The sequence below is a fragment of the Rhynchophorus ferrugineus genome, unplaced genomic scaffold, assembly GCF_030347505.1.
Source record: "Rhynchophorus ferrugineus isolate W39M unplaced genomic scaffold, kcgeb_rfMv2 rfM2, whole genome shotgun sequence".
Lineage (NCBI taxonomy): Eukaryota > Metazoa > Arthropoda > Insecta > Coleoptera > Curculionidae > Rhynchophorus > Rhynchophorus ferrugineus.
In genome coordinates, this window is record NW_027472581.1 from 67,415,926 (window position 1) to 67,433,677 (window position 17,752).

At 30.9% G+C, this 17,752-nt stretch overlaps 1 protein-coding gene across 2 annotated transcripts in view; it reads left to right on the forward strand.

Moving 5' to 3' along the window:
- Nucleotides 1–17,752, forward strand: part of Fur2 (furin-like protease 2) — a 1,295,077-nt gene that overhangs the window by 506,857 nt on the left and 770,468 nt on the right. For both annotated transcript variants that reach the window (XM_076396174.1, XM_076396175.1), the window contains exon 3: nt 11,780–12,155. In XM_076396174.1, coding sequence (XP_076252289.1) covers nt 11,949–12,155 — 207 coding nt within the window. In that variant the 5' untranslated portion in view covers nt 11,780–11,948. The remainder of the gene's footprint in view (nt 1–11,779; nt 12,156–17,752) is intronic.

Genomic DNA, 17,752 nt, shown 5'->3' on the forward strand with positions numbered 1-17,752 from the left:
TACACTCTTTGTCCATTTTCTAAATGCACAGCTAAGTGAACAACAGAAGGGTGTCTCTCATGAATAGGAAAAGAAAATATTCGCCAAACTGCTTCATTACTACTGACATAGCAGCCCATTTGGTATTGGGTAACTTCATCATTAGAATTCTCTGCACCAATTCCAATCACAGCCATATCACTCCCTTTGGTTACATATTTGCAAATGTATTTAATCGATTTCACTGAATGGCAAGATTCAACGTTGATGTGTGCTTTGAATGTCTTTGATAAAATGGGTGAATATGGAACAATCCAACGATTATCTATTTCAATATCTTGTTGATTTAATTTGACAATTGTTGATTTTCCATTGTCTGCTGTCGATCTGCGACGATACAATGGATAACCGTCATTACCAGTAATTGTTTCCGATATTAATGTCCGTGGATATCGTTTTGAACATTTACCATCCATCATACACGGTGAATTATGATTAAGAGTTCCACAGGGACCATGTATCATGTTTTTGATAACTACCTCATGCAATCCAGGATCTACTTGTACATTAGGGATTTCAGCTGATATCACTGCATCAACTTCATTTGGCCTTATCTTTTCAACCAACCAAATCAAAATGTGTGCATGTGGCAATCCTCGCTTCTGCCACTCCACAGAATACATCCAGCAGCGTGTCTCACCAAACACATTATGTTTTACGATGAAATTCATTAAAGATTTCAACTTTTGTCTAAAGACTCTGGCTGTAATATATAATATATAATAATATATAATCTTCATTTTCCCGAATCATTAGGCGGTATGAATAATAGTTCATTGAACTGACTTTTTTGTTGGTTTCAGAACCTGTAAACAGATTTTGTTTTAATAACATTCAAATACATAATATAGTGACTGAGATATTATCGCCATAGCTAAACTAATATTTTAGTTACCTGTAATGGGATTTATCATTTTTATTGATAAATCGTAGCCATCTTCACCTTGCCAAAATATAATGGGATATTGCAGTGCATCATAAGAGCGGTGTTTCCTTTATACGTTGTAATTGATCATTCCGACGATGTAAAACAATATCACGGGATTCCAAATTTTCTCCAACTACAATGATAGCAACTTCATCAATAGTTGGTGCATTAAAACGTCTTGTATGTTGACCTGCAGGTGTTTTATCAGCTCTGATTACAATTTTGTGATTATCGGATGGCATCAGATCCAGGGCAGTTTTAAACAATATAATCAATTGATTGTGTTGATGAAATAAAGTTTGTAATTGTTCTACAATAGACCTCTTTACTTAAATTGTTATGTGCACAACGCAGATCAATTTCTTGTGGTGAATTGCCCATAAAATAAATTTGCAGGAATTTGTTGTCGCTATCTGGCACTGGTAACAGTGAACCTGCTCTGTGATATATTTGCCCTTGTATCTGTAAATAAAAAAAATATTATGGTGTGGTATAAATTAATGGATTGTCAGTGATCAAACTTAAATAATATTTGATCTTAAAAAGTATATATTTAGTTTTAACTAATATCTATTAAATATAAAATATAATAAAAGTGTCACTGAAACTGAATCACCATATAATATGATGACTAAGTGATATATTTCGTAATGATTAAGAAATTGAAGATTAGTAACACATCTTAACTTTGGTGACAGAAAATTTTGTTCGCTAAAATAATTATGAGTAACTGCTATAATACATACCTTGAAAGTTGGCATAAAATTTTCTCGAACTGCATTTGTTGCCCCAAATGAAGTCATTTGAAAGCAATTGTTATATTGTTGGATATGTGTCAAAAAGTGTATAGAATCTGTTCCTATTCCTGAAACCAATGAGTACAATGGTTCTGGTGGTGGATCCAATGGTATCAATTTCACTTTACCATTTGCGCAACACAATCCATTGGCTTCGTTTTTGTATTTTAATGCCTTACAGTGTGAGCAAACCAAGTTCATAGAAGCAATAACAACACATTGGTAGTTACTGTAGTCAATTGACACATCGTAACTGAAAGCAGCTCGATTCAAACTTGCGCGATTATTAGTTGAATGTCGCGCTCGCGCTTCACGCGTTTGTGATATCCGAATTCTTGCACGTTCATTTCCGTCGTCACGTTCTTGTGCAGTACGATTAGATCGGTAATTAGCTTGGTTTATAGCATTTCTGGTTCTTCTACCTAAATTGCTTCGTCTTATAGGAGGCATATCAAATATAAATTATTTTTTCACTAATCACGAACTAAACAAACACTAACTAACTAAACACTGCACAAAACACGATATACGAATTTGTTTCGTGTATCAGTTGACCATTCATCTGTCATCTGTCAAAAGTCATCTGTAACAGACAACTTTTTTTTTTAAATTTGATATGACTTGAACTCAAATCCTTTTAAGCCGTACGAATTGTTTTATTTATTTAAAATTTGGATATTAAAAATAATAAAACACTGTTGGTAACGCGATTTTTGTTTGACTGATGTAATGACGTGGAAACTGATGCATTTTATCTCGCGTGCCGAAACTAATACAAAAGAAACGCGAGTTTCGGAACGCGACATTAAACTCCTCCAACTATGTATTCTGTGCTCCAACGCACACACGCACATTGTTTTGATAGATATGATCTTTGACGTTAGGAACACACCTACATTGCTTAGACAACAGTGAGTGCTTGTAATTTAATATGAACTTTATACCATAGCAATAAAGCTCAAATTGACTACGTTTTAGTTACAAATCATTTGTATGGGAAAGAGAAAAGGGCTATTTTTAGGATTTTTCCAGCAATAGTTCTAATTTTTCTCGCCGTAAAAACCATCCTTGAACTTCAACGAACATTTTAAAAAAAGATTTGGCCAAATTGGTCCAGGCGTTGTTGAGTTATGCGCTTACCAACACATTTTGCGATTCATTTTTATATATAAGATAGATGTGTTGATCTAATTATTAAGTTTCTACTGATTAGCATTAATCGTCAAGGCGGTAGCACTTTATGATCAAAGAAATGAGATAGAATTACAGAATATCTATTCTTTTGCCTCTATGTTTGCTGGATATTTTAAATTCTAGGGGGATTCATACACAGTACTTCTTGATATTTCTTCTGGATATTGTATGATCCTCTAGCTGAAATGTCTGGTGTGGGTCTAGTGTTTGATCTAATCTAAGCCCAATACCATTACTTGAGACATCAGGGGCGGATATTCACATAAATATTACACATTATCGCCAATTTGTAATACGACGGGGACTCAAATATAAACGGTAATTTGACTATTTAGTCTAGCACGTAAATTTTCTTCTTACTTCTTTCTTCTTCTCCATTAGTGCATAATTGAACCCTTCCTAAACGGTTAAGTGGATTTTGATTAAATTGTTTGTGTGTTATATGGACCTGAGAATCTTTTATAAACAGAGTTAGACCCGGTAGATGACAGCGATAAGGTTCCAAGATTGTTTAAAAAGTTTGGTTTTCAACTCGCATATATTTGCCAGAGTGAAATTTTAATGTTAACCGTCGTAATAACCAATCCAAACCGTCCAGAATGGTTAATTCAGAATGACGGTGTTCTAATTTTGAAACTACATCAAGCCTGATGCCAACCAAAATTTTGAAATGGAGCAAACAGTAACGCACGCTGTCATCCATATCGAGTAGATGAAGGAGAGAGGCATTGGGGCAACTTTGGAGCCCTTATTGCTAGATCATTACCAATTAGTCCAGTTGTTCAACAATATGATATGGTATGAAACGACATGATATGGTATGAAACGACATGATATGGTATGAAAACTGACGCTTGAACAGGACAACAGGTCTGTCGTTTCTACCAATATAACATACAATAAAGAATCAATTTCTTCCATTTTATTTTAATAATTAATTTAAGGACAATTCCAATTTTATGCAGCGTAATATATCCTACACTACAATATAATTGTCAGTAAAATGCGAATGGGAAGGCGGATCACCATATAACTAAGTAGTATAGAGATTTTATTGTTGTTTGGTTAACTTTTCGTAGTGGCTCTTTCCGAAGGAAATAGTAATAAATGGAAATAATCTTTTCGTCTGAACTTAACCCCCGAACTTATTTATTGCTTCGTGAGTTCACTTCCTTTTTATTTCCTTAGAGGATATTTCTTTAAAGTATGTGGCTGTTTAAATAGACACAATTTAATGGAAGTTTTATTTCCAACATGTCCCACAATAATTCTAGATTTATAAGATTGTTCCAAAAATATAAGATTCACAAGATTTCTGTTACTTCATCATAAGACAGTATTAGTACATTTATATTAATGTTAAATTATTACCGGTGTATTGGTGCTTTTGATATGACTTAATTTTGACTAAATAATGAATATATTTGTTTGCCAAATGTTTGGTTTCGATTTTATTTAATGCTTCATTGATGGTGATGTAACATCCTAGAGTCTGTTGAAATACAAACTTGTATATTTATTGTTTTATGTGCTATTTGACTTTTTAGTCTTCTTTGTTCGATAGTTTTTATCCACTATAATGTAACTTTCTGTTAGCTTTTATAGTTTTTTAGTTCTTGGTTTAATTTTTTTTGCCTACCTTGGAACTTTTCTTAAACTGTTGACAAAATTTTAATTAATTTGTGTCAAAGACACTATATCAGGTCAAAAATTGTAATTAAATGTAGCAGTTATAAGCTAGCATTCTATTGTTTGTTGCCTGTTTTGTTTTATTTTCCATACAAGACGTAGATTACTATTTGTTCATTGTATATTTTCATTCATTTATTTCTAATTGTATTTATATTTTGAAAACGAATATATATGGACAATTATTACTTTATTATATTTAGTTTATCAAAAAAATCCATTTACCCAAAATAATTATTATCATAAACATAATTATCAAATTTAAATTATCATATATTTAGTTTATAAAACAAAAAAGTACTCTCTTACGGCAAGAAGGAATACGGATGGATATCTACATTATATATAATTATTGGTTTTAGCCAGACTCTTTAACTCCCTGTGAGGGGAACATTAATTGTTTCCAGTTATTTAGAAGTATCAAAAGGATTACGCTCGGAGAATATTGACCAGCTAATCGTTGACCGCTATAGTGTAATGTTCAGAGTATAATCTCTCTTGGATTTGTAATATTATAATGCGACGATATGGCCACTTTCCATTTTTTGCACTGTTTTTTCAGTTTTGCTATGGCGTGAGCACTAGCGGCACAGCATCGTGAACAAAGAAAACTTTTGATCTTACTTGTTTTTTTTTAAGTTTTATTTTGCTCTGTGGCTATAGTTATTTGGACCAAATAAGGAATCTGGCGCAGTCGAGGGAGGAGTATTTGGAGATGTGTGAGAAAGGCAGGAAAAATACTTTATGAACATTCTAAGTATTTACTTTACCCGAAATAAAAGTTATTTCCGCAATAAAAAATGATTTGAAAGAAAAATTAACGTTTTAAATAATATTATTTTAATACACGCTAAAGCGCTCTAATCTGCGCATTTTTGATGGCACTGGGCGGCTTCTATGGGTACAGGTCTTATTTATACATTATTTTAATAGTTTTGTGTTTTAGTTAGATATTCTATCGTATATTGATGGTATCAGGGCCTCTAATGTAATTATACATAGCTAAAACATATTTTCTTTCTAGTATAGGTTTAATATCATTCTAATGTTTGAATTTACTATTTTAGGTACCTTTAATTATATCTAAATGTAAATGTGTAATTAATGTAATATCGGGGTAAATAACACTGTTGATAACTTTTGTGGTTAAACCTAATTTGTTTTTTATTATGTAAAGGACTTCCTAACAATCTTGTTCATTTATGTAAGGGGATCTTTTGGTAGCCCTGTAAAATTCAACTGCATCTGTATCTTCAAACAATCTACTAGAGTCTTTAGAGTTATTACTTACACTTATTAATTTTCTTGCCAAGTGTTATTCTGATAGTATTTTTTCTTAATGTTCGCCAATATTCTACCAGATTTCATGGTTGGTGTGTCTAGAATACTCACTCACTCACTTCAATTCTATAAAAGTTATAGTGTTATTTTTGAAATTATTATATCAGTTCAGAGTATTGCCATCGCCGACGATTCGGTTGTGGGCAATTTTAAGTTATTTGTCTTAATAAATCCCAGTTTCATTTTCCATTTATATTTTCTTTCCATTGGTTGCATAGAACTATTTTTTTACTATGAAATATAAGATAAACAATCCAATTCAAGAAAATGCGAAGAGCGCTAAAAAGTTTAAATGTTGATTGGTTCATAATGTGAAATGATGGTTATTAAACAGTAAGTGACGTCAGTATTTCGTAGCGCTTCTGATCGGTGTTTGACTTAAAATGGCGAATTTTGAAATTTTGTGTTTTTATTTCTGATGAAATCTTGGTAATTCCACCTTTAATTTTAGAGTGAATTTATTTTTAATAATATGACTATTGTATGTTATTATTATAACTCAATATTTTTGTGATTCTTTAATGCAATCATTGCAATCATCTAGCCTATTGTTGAGGGGACAGCGGATTGCTGGTAGTACTGTTTACAAATTACACTAACCATTAATTTGGATATTTTAACCACTGACCAGACAATTATATTATTATTATCATATATTTCTATTACAATACATATTTTTGTTATACATTATTTCCATCCTCGTGCATATTGCACACTCTGCACATCTACACAAATGCTCGTTAAATGTTTCTATTCACTTGAAATATTGAAACATAATTATTAAAATCTGAACAGAGAAGTTTGTTGAGCAAAATAAACCGTTCAGCCATGGCGTTTTAAAATATAGCAAACGAAACTTTAAAAATGAATCTAATAAAAGTTTCGCGTCGAGTCGGGTGAAGAAAAAAATAGGAAATTAATTTATCGTTTTTAAAAACTTTAATTAACTTTTCGAAACGCACTTGAATTTCAAAAACCCTAATTCCGACTTAAGCATTCGGAATGTCCGGAACACAATCAAACTTTTCCGGTACCGTTTTTGGTTTAGTTCTAAAAATAGTCGACGAAAATTAATCTCCTGTTCTGGTGCACTTTTCTTATTGCCAGAAACTTCAATTTATTCGCTACATTAATCTGCTATTTTCCTATATTCGGTAAACCTGTGAATTTCAGTGTACCGCAGGAATTTCTAATTCTTATTTTATACATATTTTAATATAAACTTTGAATTTAACTTTTTACAAATTGTCCGTATTAAAACCAATATTACTTTGAGTTTCATTATTACTAGTGATCGCACTGTGGTCGAAATTCGACCACAATTTGAGTACTAATAATAGTTAATAAACTTATGCATAAGCTTAAATTACTATATCACTGAACACAAAATGTCATAAATAAGTATATTTTCAGAACTGTGACATCTTCAGAGCCTCAAATATGAGTATACATGGTCTTTCTTTACTTCTATGTTATATACTGTAATCGTATAGCTATGTTATAGACCATATAAGCTTACATATAGAATAATAAGTAAAGTAATACATGCTCGTATATTAAAACAGATTATATATGAATTAACTTATAATTAAAGCAATAACGCATACAATTAGGCAACTTATTCTTTATAATTTAGAAATGTATAAAAGCAATATGTTTATAATCAATAAATTATTGATTGACTATTGATTTTCTAAAAACTCCTTAATATTTATTAATGATTTAAAATGTTTAAAAATTTTCTGTTAATAATTCATAATTTCTTTTGTTTATCCTAGATGTTCCATATATGCAGATAATGTAGTTAGTTTCATTTTGACTGCTGGATATTTTCATTACCTTATTTATGAATTCTTATCTTTTATCCATATTTATCACCTGAAATATATAATATAAAAATAATAAACACACCAGAATGATTAAAATAATTACTTACATTACTACTTGTTACTTACATTTCCCTTGCTTATATATTTCACTTGTCACTTTTTATACCCGCCCTTCCAGATAGTTCAAACTTAATATACATTATAGGGCTTTTCTACTGCTTTCTATTTTGTCTAATGTTCCACATGGAAACTAAAATCTCACCATGAGGAATGAGGAATTAAACTTATATAGAACTATTTTATAATTTTTAATATTCTTTGGTGCATTCATTTTAACTTTTGATTCACAAATTAATGTTAATGAATAATTAATTAATAATTAATAAATTATTTATTATATGCAATATTCGGTTAGTACTTCGTTAAGAAATGAATTTACTAAAGAAACCTAAAATGAATCAGAAGTTACTACCACTAAAATTTACAGAAAAATCTTAACGACCTTTAGATTTACCTCTAGTACAATGATATATATATACTATATCATCAAGTTCTTAAGCAAGAACAATTTTTCTTAGCTGCTCTGTGTTCATCAGACATCAAATTAAATGAAAATCAGATATATAAATTCTAAATATCTTGTAATGATTCACATGACTCCTGTTATTCTCGAATTTTGTTAACCTATGTTGGGATGAAATATTCGCATATGTAGGGTCTGTCTTTCACAGCTGAATATAGCTTTCGATAAAGCGCACACTTTAGTTTCGTCTCCCTACAATAAATGTAAAATATAATTTTACATAATCATATTATTCTAAATTCTATTTAAAATTAAATAACTTCGTATAAATAGCTTTTAAATCTATTCTAATATAAACCAGGTTTGGTGTGGGAGCAATTTCAATTCACCTTTGGACCTTACAGCTGCATCTGCGATACTTTTGCCTAAACTCCTTTTAACTACAGCAAGGAATACTTGGCCACCATTAATTAAATCACTGACAATCTAACATCGACGTTTCTTGTTTTCTAGATAACTAATTTGATTCCGGTTAATTAAATGAATTTTAAAGAAAACAGTTTTATGATGTCCCTGGACTGCACCAGTTATGAAGTGTGAATGGTGTAAAACGACAAAAAAATCGAGTTTATAAACTATTTTATTTTAATGAAAGAAAATTTTAATCTATTCGAATGTAAAGCAACCCCCTAAGTCTCGACGTTTCGCTCGTAGTATTATTAAGTGAAACACAGATAACACAGATAATTCTTCCTATAAAAAATCTAAACTTTATATCCTTAAGTTATGATTTATTAACCAATTGAACAAATATACATATTATGCCAGAGGACTAATTTATTATTGTTTTAGGTTTACATTTTACTTATTTCTGATCACGTTTCGTACTAAAGGTACTAAAATTACCGTAACTTTTTCATATAGAGCTCTCAAAAATTCTATCTAATTATACCAAGGGCATAATCAGACCTATTTTGTAATCAACAAAGATAGAAATATTGTAACTCTGCATCTAATTCACTAATAATAATAATTCTTCACTAATAATAATAATCTTTTATATTCAAATACGCAACAGTCCCTATTATTGCTTTCCTATCGACCAATTCCAGCCTTTTTTGAGCGAATTTTCAATCCAATTATTGGTTTGGCTAGGTTTGGTATTTCCAATCGCACAAAGACCTTCAGCTTCCACCATCACCTTCCTTGGTGGCATTGCCAGCTTTGCAAGTTTTTGAAGCTTCTCCGGGCTTTGACAACGACCATTTTCGCATATATATAATCATCGTAAGTGGTAACTTTTCATTGCATGTAATTATTCCTTTCATAAATGGATATATTTACGTTATATATAGCAGCGATTTCAGGTAGAAACTTTGAGGAAACTGTTAATTTCAATCTTCAATAAACCAATTCCAAGAATCCTCCAATTTATGAATCCATAAAGAAAGAACGAAATTTGGCTAAATAATTCGAACTTCAACTGAGTTTAGTGATAATTTTCTGAGCTATATAAGCAAATGCATTGAAAATTTCCTGATTTTTCCACAACAAATTTTACATTTCGTTCTCTTCAACATTCATTCATTAAGATTATTGAGATTTATTTTATAAGGTCATGTTTTATTATCTGAAATCGAAGTGGGATCTAACTTTACGAACTTTTTATCAGCGTCGATATTGATACTCGAGATCCTTAGTTTTTATACTTCACTAAACACGATCGATCTGAAGGAGTTTGTTATGATACTTTTTACATAAATTAAGATCAAACTTTTAGCGAGTTATATTTATTAGTTATAACTATTTTTAGTTAACTCTACTATTACTTTAAGTACTTTTAACACGTTTTTTTACAGAAACTGAAATATGAACTTAAATAAATTGCCAATTTTTATTTGTCTGAGTGTGTTTTTGCATTGAGAAATGTAAAGAAAAGCGTTGTTTACTTTTGTTATACATGGTAAAGTTCAGATCGTAAAAATGTTTTTTATATAGAGGATTTTTTGTCTAAGAGTGTTCGAACTTTAAATTTAAATAAAACAAGTCGAAAGCGTCTTCTATCGGCATTTTCTCGCCGTTATTTTTTAGGGTACATTTACTACTGATGTGGAATATTTTTTATGTATTGAATATTAGTTTCAGTCCACTTAACATTAAACACATTTCTTAATGTAAAACTATCTGTTTAATGTGTGAGCTCTGAACTTGACTAATATATACCCCGAAGTCTTGTAAATTTCTATGGTAATTTACCCAAATATAGGTAACATAGCACTCAATTAGTAACATCAGTATGACACATGGGTATCACCTACATTGATATTAAGATCTTAAACAATCGCACCATCAAATACCATCGGCAATAGTCGGTAGTATACTTTCATTGGTACTACAGCTGTTATTAAAATAGCATACTCTGTCATTCCAAAAGATATGGCAAAAAGAGCGAAGATTAGATTCGATGTTTTGAGTTAACTTTTCATTTACATTATTTTGAAGAAAATTATCAGCATACAATATGAAAATGCGTATATCAATTTCTAGTAGAAGAAAGGTATAAATGATTAAATATTATACTTGTATATTAATTCACTTGTAATTAAAACACTAATATATAATAAAGACTTCAAATATTACAATTTTTAACAAATTTACTAATTTTAAATACAAATTACAAGAACTAAAGACAGCTTTATTCACATAGAGATATACTTTATTTTACTTTATTTTAGATAGTTTTTATAAACATAAAAAATACGAATAAACACATACAATACGACTACGGCTGTAGCTAAGTTGTAGGAGTTGTGGCTCTCAGAAACTCAGAAAAAAATTACTTAGTATTAATACTTAGTATTATTCAAATGCTATATTATTTTCGTAAGATTATTCGTTAACAGCTTGAGATGTCAGAAGCCTTGGAATATTTTTCGCTACTGCATATATATGTTACCTGTGTACCACAATAACAGGACTTACATTTCCAAGTTCCATATTATCTTTTTTGACATGAAGCAAAATAGATAGATTTTATAAAGCGCAAAATAGATTTTCTAGAAAAATTTGCTAGATGTTGTATTTAGACCTTATAGTTTTGACAAACTATGTAGAAAGGAATACATGAAGGAATACATGTAGAAGGAAAAAATGATTGTCGATATTGTGAGCTCAGTGGATAATTCACCATTTTTAGGCAAATATATATCATTTTACAAAAAGAAAGAAAGTTTTACAAAGAACATGTTAATGAATAAGGTTTCTAAAAAAATATATCTGTCTTATATCTATTAGTATATTATTAAATACTTGTCATAACAGGTGACTGAAATTTTACAATGCCAGAGATATATTTTATTGTTTTATTATATTAATATTTAAGTAACTGTTATATTTTAACTAGATATATTTTATACTAATATAAATATTTTTGTTGCAGATACTTAACTACAGTCCAGAGTTACGCTACTGGAGAACCGTGTCAATTTTAATATACCAGCTCATGTAACTCGTTTGTTACGCGAACTTTAGAATTCTCAGTGACTCTTTCTTATCTTGTCTCGTGTCTATTAACGAACTATTTCTCCGATTTCTCTTAATTGAACACAATGTCGACCAGATCGCGATCTGCTCTATCGCTACCCCTACTTAACTATTCTTTGGGGGCGATATTTCTTTTTACGATCTTAAGTGCAGTGATGGGTAGTGCACGGGAAAGACCGATTTATTCCAATGAGTTCGCCGTGAATATTCCTGCTGGCGACGATGCTGCCGACCTATTGGCTTCGAAGCACGGTTTCGTCAATAAAGGACAGGTGAGTCTCAGAAATATTAAAATTATACTATCACATGATTTGAACTGATGATGTTATTAGAGTCACATCAAATAAGAATTGTTTTCGCTATTTTGTCTTAATTTTGTCAACAAATAGTCTATAAAATGTTTTTAATACAATTTAACAAATGGAATTTATGATTATGTAAACCTTATTTTAATATTAATCAACAGATGTGCTATTTTGCCTGCTTATCATTCCATTACCTAGCATTTGCATGAGACCGACCGGCATTTAGATGGATTATTCTGTCATCATCCGACCTCTAACGTTCAGCAGGTTTATTTACTGTTTTAGTCTATTTATCCATTATCGAAAACGTATCTCTAGTATCTAATGTATATAAATTCTGATATGATTTTGAGTGTGGGAGTTGAACATGTATTTTTTTCGGATTAAAGCTTACTATGTAATGGTAGTAGGTCGTAATGTTGTATTTCTTAAAGGTAACGATTAGGTGCTTGAATGTACTCTGACTATTAAAGACTTTTTTTTCACTTTGGGTAAAATTTTATTGAAAAAAAATGTTTAAGCGCTGTCATACAAAGGGACGATTTTATGTCTGTTACTTAGCATTAGTCTTTACAACATTACATCTATTCAGTTTATTCAAGAGGCGTTGGTAGACATCTCTAGTAATAATTTTATTTAGATTTTACAGCTCGTATACTATACCTTGCTGATGATTTTATGGCCATAGATCGTATTGATTGTCAATGGGGATGGCTTTTCATCATCAGTCACGATACGATACAGAGAGAGCTTATAACATTTCCAGTCAATTCGGGTGGTAACTATATTTTCTCTATTAGGATCCAAGTTTTCCTGAATTTGAATTTATACTATCGCATGTAAACATCTGGAAAAAGTTGACTCATCAACAGTAAACTATTTGAAAATTCTCTAGGAGTTTGGCCTGTGTTTTCGTGTAATAATTGTTAATTTTTGGTTCTCCAAGTTGTTAATCTTACACGCAAAAAAAAACAAACAATCGACAGTGTGAACATGATGGAGCAGGGTCAACATAAATTTTTAAAAGTTTTTCGTAAGCTTCAGAAGTTTTTTTTTCAAATTAAATAACTTATTTACATTGATACCGCTAATTTCTATCCATAGATGGTGATCGCTGATGGAAGTATAAGTAAAAACTTAATGTGGGTACCGTATTTAGATTAAGCAATCTAAAAATTAAAAAAAAATTGTTCCTTAACTCACATTCAAAAATACTAGCATTTGCTGTCATAGAATATCATTGAGAATTTCAGTTTATACAAAATTACACTATTTTGGTTATAAATTAATGTACTCAATTTGCTTACTTTTAAAACATATTAGTTTGAAGTCTCTACAGGAGACAATCACATTTTGGTATTTCTATATATTTGTAGTTCTAATTCATTGTGTAGGTTTTAGTGTAGACCAAATAGCTTTTGCTGATTTTTATGATAAACTTTTGATAATATTTCCTATATCGATTTTTAATACGTCTTATTAATTTCATGTCAATTATGCTCATTAATCTTAATGAAAAGCTTATTGTTTAAGTTACAATTAGGAATTTTTCTCCCAATATTCCTTAAAACTACAGAAATTGTTTGGTATAATAACACTAGAACTAATATGACCAAAACTGTTCACTAATATTTCAGAACAAAACAATTGAATTGAAATTATTTAAAAAATCTGTGTTGTTTTTATATCAGGTCCTCTAGTGATCAATCAGCAAAGTTTAAGTATGATTGTAACTGCCCTCATTTAGATTCCCTTGCTATTATTTTTATTTTGTGCTGAATTATCATGGGAACTCTCAAATGGTATCTGAATTCGATAGTTTTTCTTTACCATTGATTCATACTATTATTGTCAGACATGTGCTAAAATCACTATGAAACTAAAGGTATGTATTGTATTTATATAATTATTTACATTATTACCACCTTGTCAATACTATCTATTTGTATTGCTATTGATTTTTTATTTTAATGGTGTTAATTTGTACGGGCGTTTTCAATTTTCACCAAGAACTAAAATTAGAAACACTAAGAAGGTTTTATAGTTGTAATCTTTAAATAAAATCAACAAAAAGTTGTTCTATTTCGGGATATCGTCCTTTCATCATATAATCTCCTATCCAAACCTATTTAAAAAACATTTAGTTGATCCGATTTTCCATCGGCTTACATTTTTTCCCCGATGAAATAGGACACGCTTTTTCTGCAACTCTTTTAGTTAATAATCTGGCGAATTTGCCTCGCTAGACGGTTTAAGCTTTTTACTAAAAATAAATCATTTTCAGTTTCAGTTTAGTGTTTCGAAACGATAAACGGCCATTTATCCTTTGTTCTCGTCTTTTAAAAAGTGTTTTGATAAAACTTCTTCGGATATTTCGATTAGGTTCTATTTATCTATCATGATGTTCTTTAACAAATTACTAATTTTTCTATTGTAGACAAATGTAATGTCAAATATCCATACAAAAATCATTGTAGTGTTTTGAATAATCAAATGTTATTTTGTTAGACATCAAATGTTATGTATCATTGTTGATATAATATTTCATAAGTTGGATACTATTAGAGCTGATGAAAAAATTGTTCTTCAGGATTTTTGATTATTTTTTAAATTTCGCTCTCTCTTTTCATATTTTTGTATTTATAGAATCCCAGAATTTATGGCAAAGGAAGAATTTATGTTCAGTTTTGATGTTGATCTATGTTGGCTTTACAGTCCTTTGTCATTCAAAAAGAAATATGCATCTCGACCATGTTACATTAAAGTAATCTGATATTAAATATCATGTAGAAGTATTATTTTAAGTAACGTTTTTTTTTTCATATATCTCAGGACGCTGGAGATGATACTGTTTTATACAAGGAGGAGGTTCTGTGTTCGGCTGTATATATTTTTTAATGTATGTTCGCCGATTTCTCCGTCATATGAACCGATTTTCAAAATTTTGTATTTTTTAATTTTTTTTTAATGTTATCTTAATTAATTAGTCTAATTCTAAAGCTTTTTCTAAACTCTGCATATGTCCAGTAATCAGATCAGGTGGTGTTAAACTTTTTAGTCTACGCACTTTACTATCACGTCGCATATTTAGCTGATTAACGAGTACATTGGGATGCACTCACACTATTTCGAAGTACTTCACACAAACACGTTGAAATACACTCGTTATAGGTTATAGAGGAATATCGCGTTGTATCATTTTATTTGAAATATAGTACGGAGCATCAATAATGGCACGCAACACCTTATTTTGGAACCGTTGAATGATGGATATATTAGATTTGCTAGCGGTACCCCATAGTTGGATTCCATATGTCCAAATGGGCTTGAGTATAGACTCATACAGCAATACCTTGTTATCTAATGATAACTTGGATTTGCGACCGATGAGCCAATACATTTGATATAATTTTAGTCCCAGTTGTTTCCGTTTAGAGAGTATGTGCTTCTTCCAGGTTAGGCGTCGATCTAAGTGCATACCAAGATATTTAACATGCTCTGCTTGGGGGAGTTGACGATGATTGATATTCAGTGGAGGACATGTTCTTCTGCACAGGGTAAACGTTACATGCGTGGATTTTGTTTCATTGGCTTTAATGCGCCATGTCTTCAACCATAACTGTATTTCCTCCAGGTAGGTTTGTAGGTTTATTAATGCTGTGACTGGATCTTCATGGGATGCTAAAATTGCTGTATCGTCTCCATATGTTGCCACAGTAGTTACTTTTGTGGTGGGCAGATCAGCCGTATAGAGAAGATACAGTACTGGACCCAGTACACTACCTTGCCGAACTCCTGAATATATAGGATTTAATTCGGTATGTTCATCGCCTTGATTTACAATAAAATATCTATTAGTGAGATACGATTTTAGTAACTGATAGACCGCATGAGGGAGAAGTTTCTTTAGTGTAACCTGCAAGCCCGTATGCCATACTTTGTCAAAAGCCTGAGATATATCTAGAAAAGCAGCCGAACAATATCTTTTGGCATTTAGGTCAGTGTTTATTTTGCTTACAAGTCTATGCATTTTCTATAGTACCATGCTTATTGCGAAAGCCAAACTGATGTTATAGGATAATTTTCTTTTTTCTACTATATAGTTTAGCTTCTTTATGTATAATTTCTCGAAAACTTTCGAGATTATCGGTAATAAACTTATAGAGCGGTGGGTCACATCTTCTGGTATTTTTCCTGGTTTTAGAATGCTTAACATTTTAGCTATTTTCCAGATGTTAGGGAAGTAATTAATTCGTAGGATAGCATTTATACCCTTTTCTGATGGTTCTTTTAAAATTTTACCAGTAATTAAGTAATAACCAGGAGCTTTTTTATTATTAACTTCTCTCATTAATGTTTGTTTAACTTTTTTGAGCGTTAATTTTTCGTGCGGTAAGTCCATTTGAAATGCGAATCTCGAAAGCTAGTAATTTTATTTTCGTCATCTTTATGTAGCTGAGACTGGAAAGGCTTAAAACATTTTTTAAGTGTTTTGAGAAAATGTCGGCCTTCTCTTTATTACTTCTAGCCCAATTATGTTCGTTTGTTTTAATAGGTGGGTTATGCTGCAGGGGTCTCTTAAGCTTTTTTGTTGCTTTCCACAACGAATAGTCTGTAGCCTCAGTTGGTGTCAAGTTTTTTAGGTATTCTTGAATGCCTTGGTTTTGTTCATTTTGGATTAGTTCTTTCAGCTATTTTATTGCCCTATTAAATTTTCTGTTATTCTCTTCAATCCTTTGCTGCCAATTCTGTCGCAACTTTCTTTTTTCTGCTATCTTTTTCTGTACTGTACATGATATATGTATATTTTTTCATGGAAATGTTTCACTGTTAGGAGTCGCGGAATATGCTGCCTCCTGTATATTTTTTGTAAGGTTTATTGCTACTATTTCTATATCTATTTCAGTTTGTAACGGTAAGTTTAGAGAGATGTTGCGGTAAAAGTTTTCTCTAAATAAGGGCCAGTTAGTTCTATTATTGCACAGAGAAGATGGTTATCTTTGATGATAATTTTTGAAAAGATTGTTACTATTATTGGTGAATGATCAGAAGACAGGTCGAAACATGATTCTGCATGACCCTTTTTTGTGTCAATATTTTTTTTATTACAGAAATCGATAGTATCTGGTTTTTTATTTCTGTCTGAAGGCCAATATATTGATTCACCAGTGGAGATATATAAATTATCTGTCTTTATTGCCTTTAGCAGTTCTCTACCTTTTAAGGTTATTCTTCTTGAACCCCACATTAAATGTTTTGCATTGTAATCTCCTCCGGCTATAAATCTATTACCTAGCGTACCGAATAATTCTTGAATGTGTTCTATCATCATCGCGAGTACAATCTATATTTTACGCATCTAAATAATTTGCGACACTAAGTTCTTGTGTGCCCGTGCGCTTGACACTTCGTGCATTATGGTATAATTATTTTTGTATGTGGTGGTTCGCATTTAATGATATTATTCTAATTTGGTGATTTCATGCACTGCCTTATTATTTCCATTATGTTTTAAACCAACATAGAACATAGGCAGAGGTTTTTTGTCGTGCGATGTCGTATAT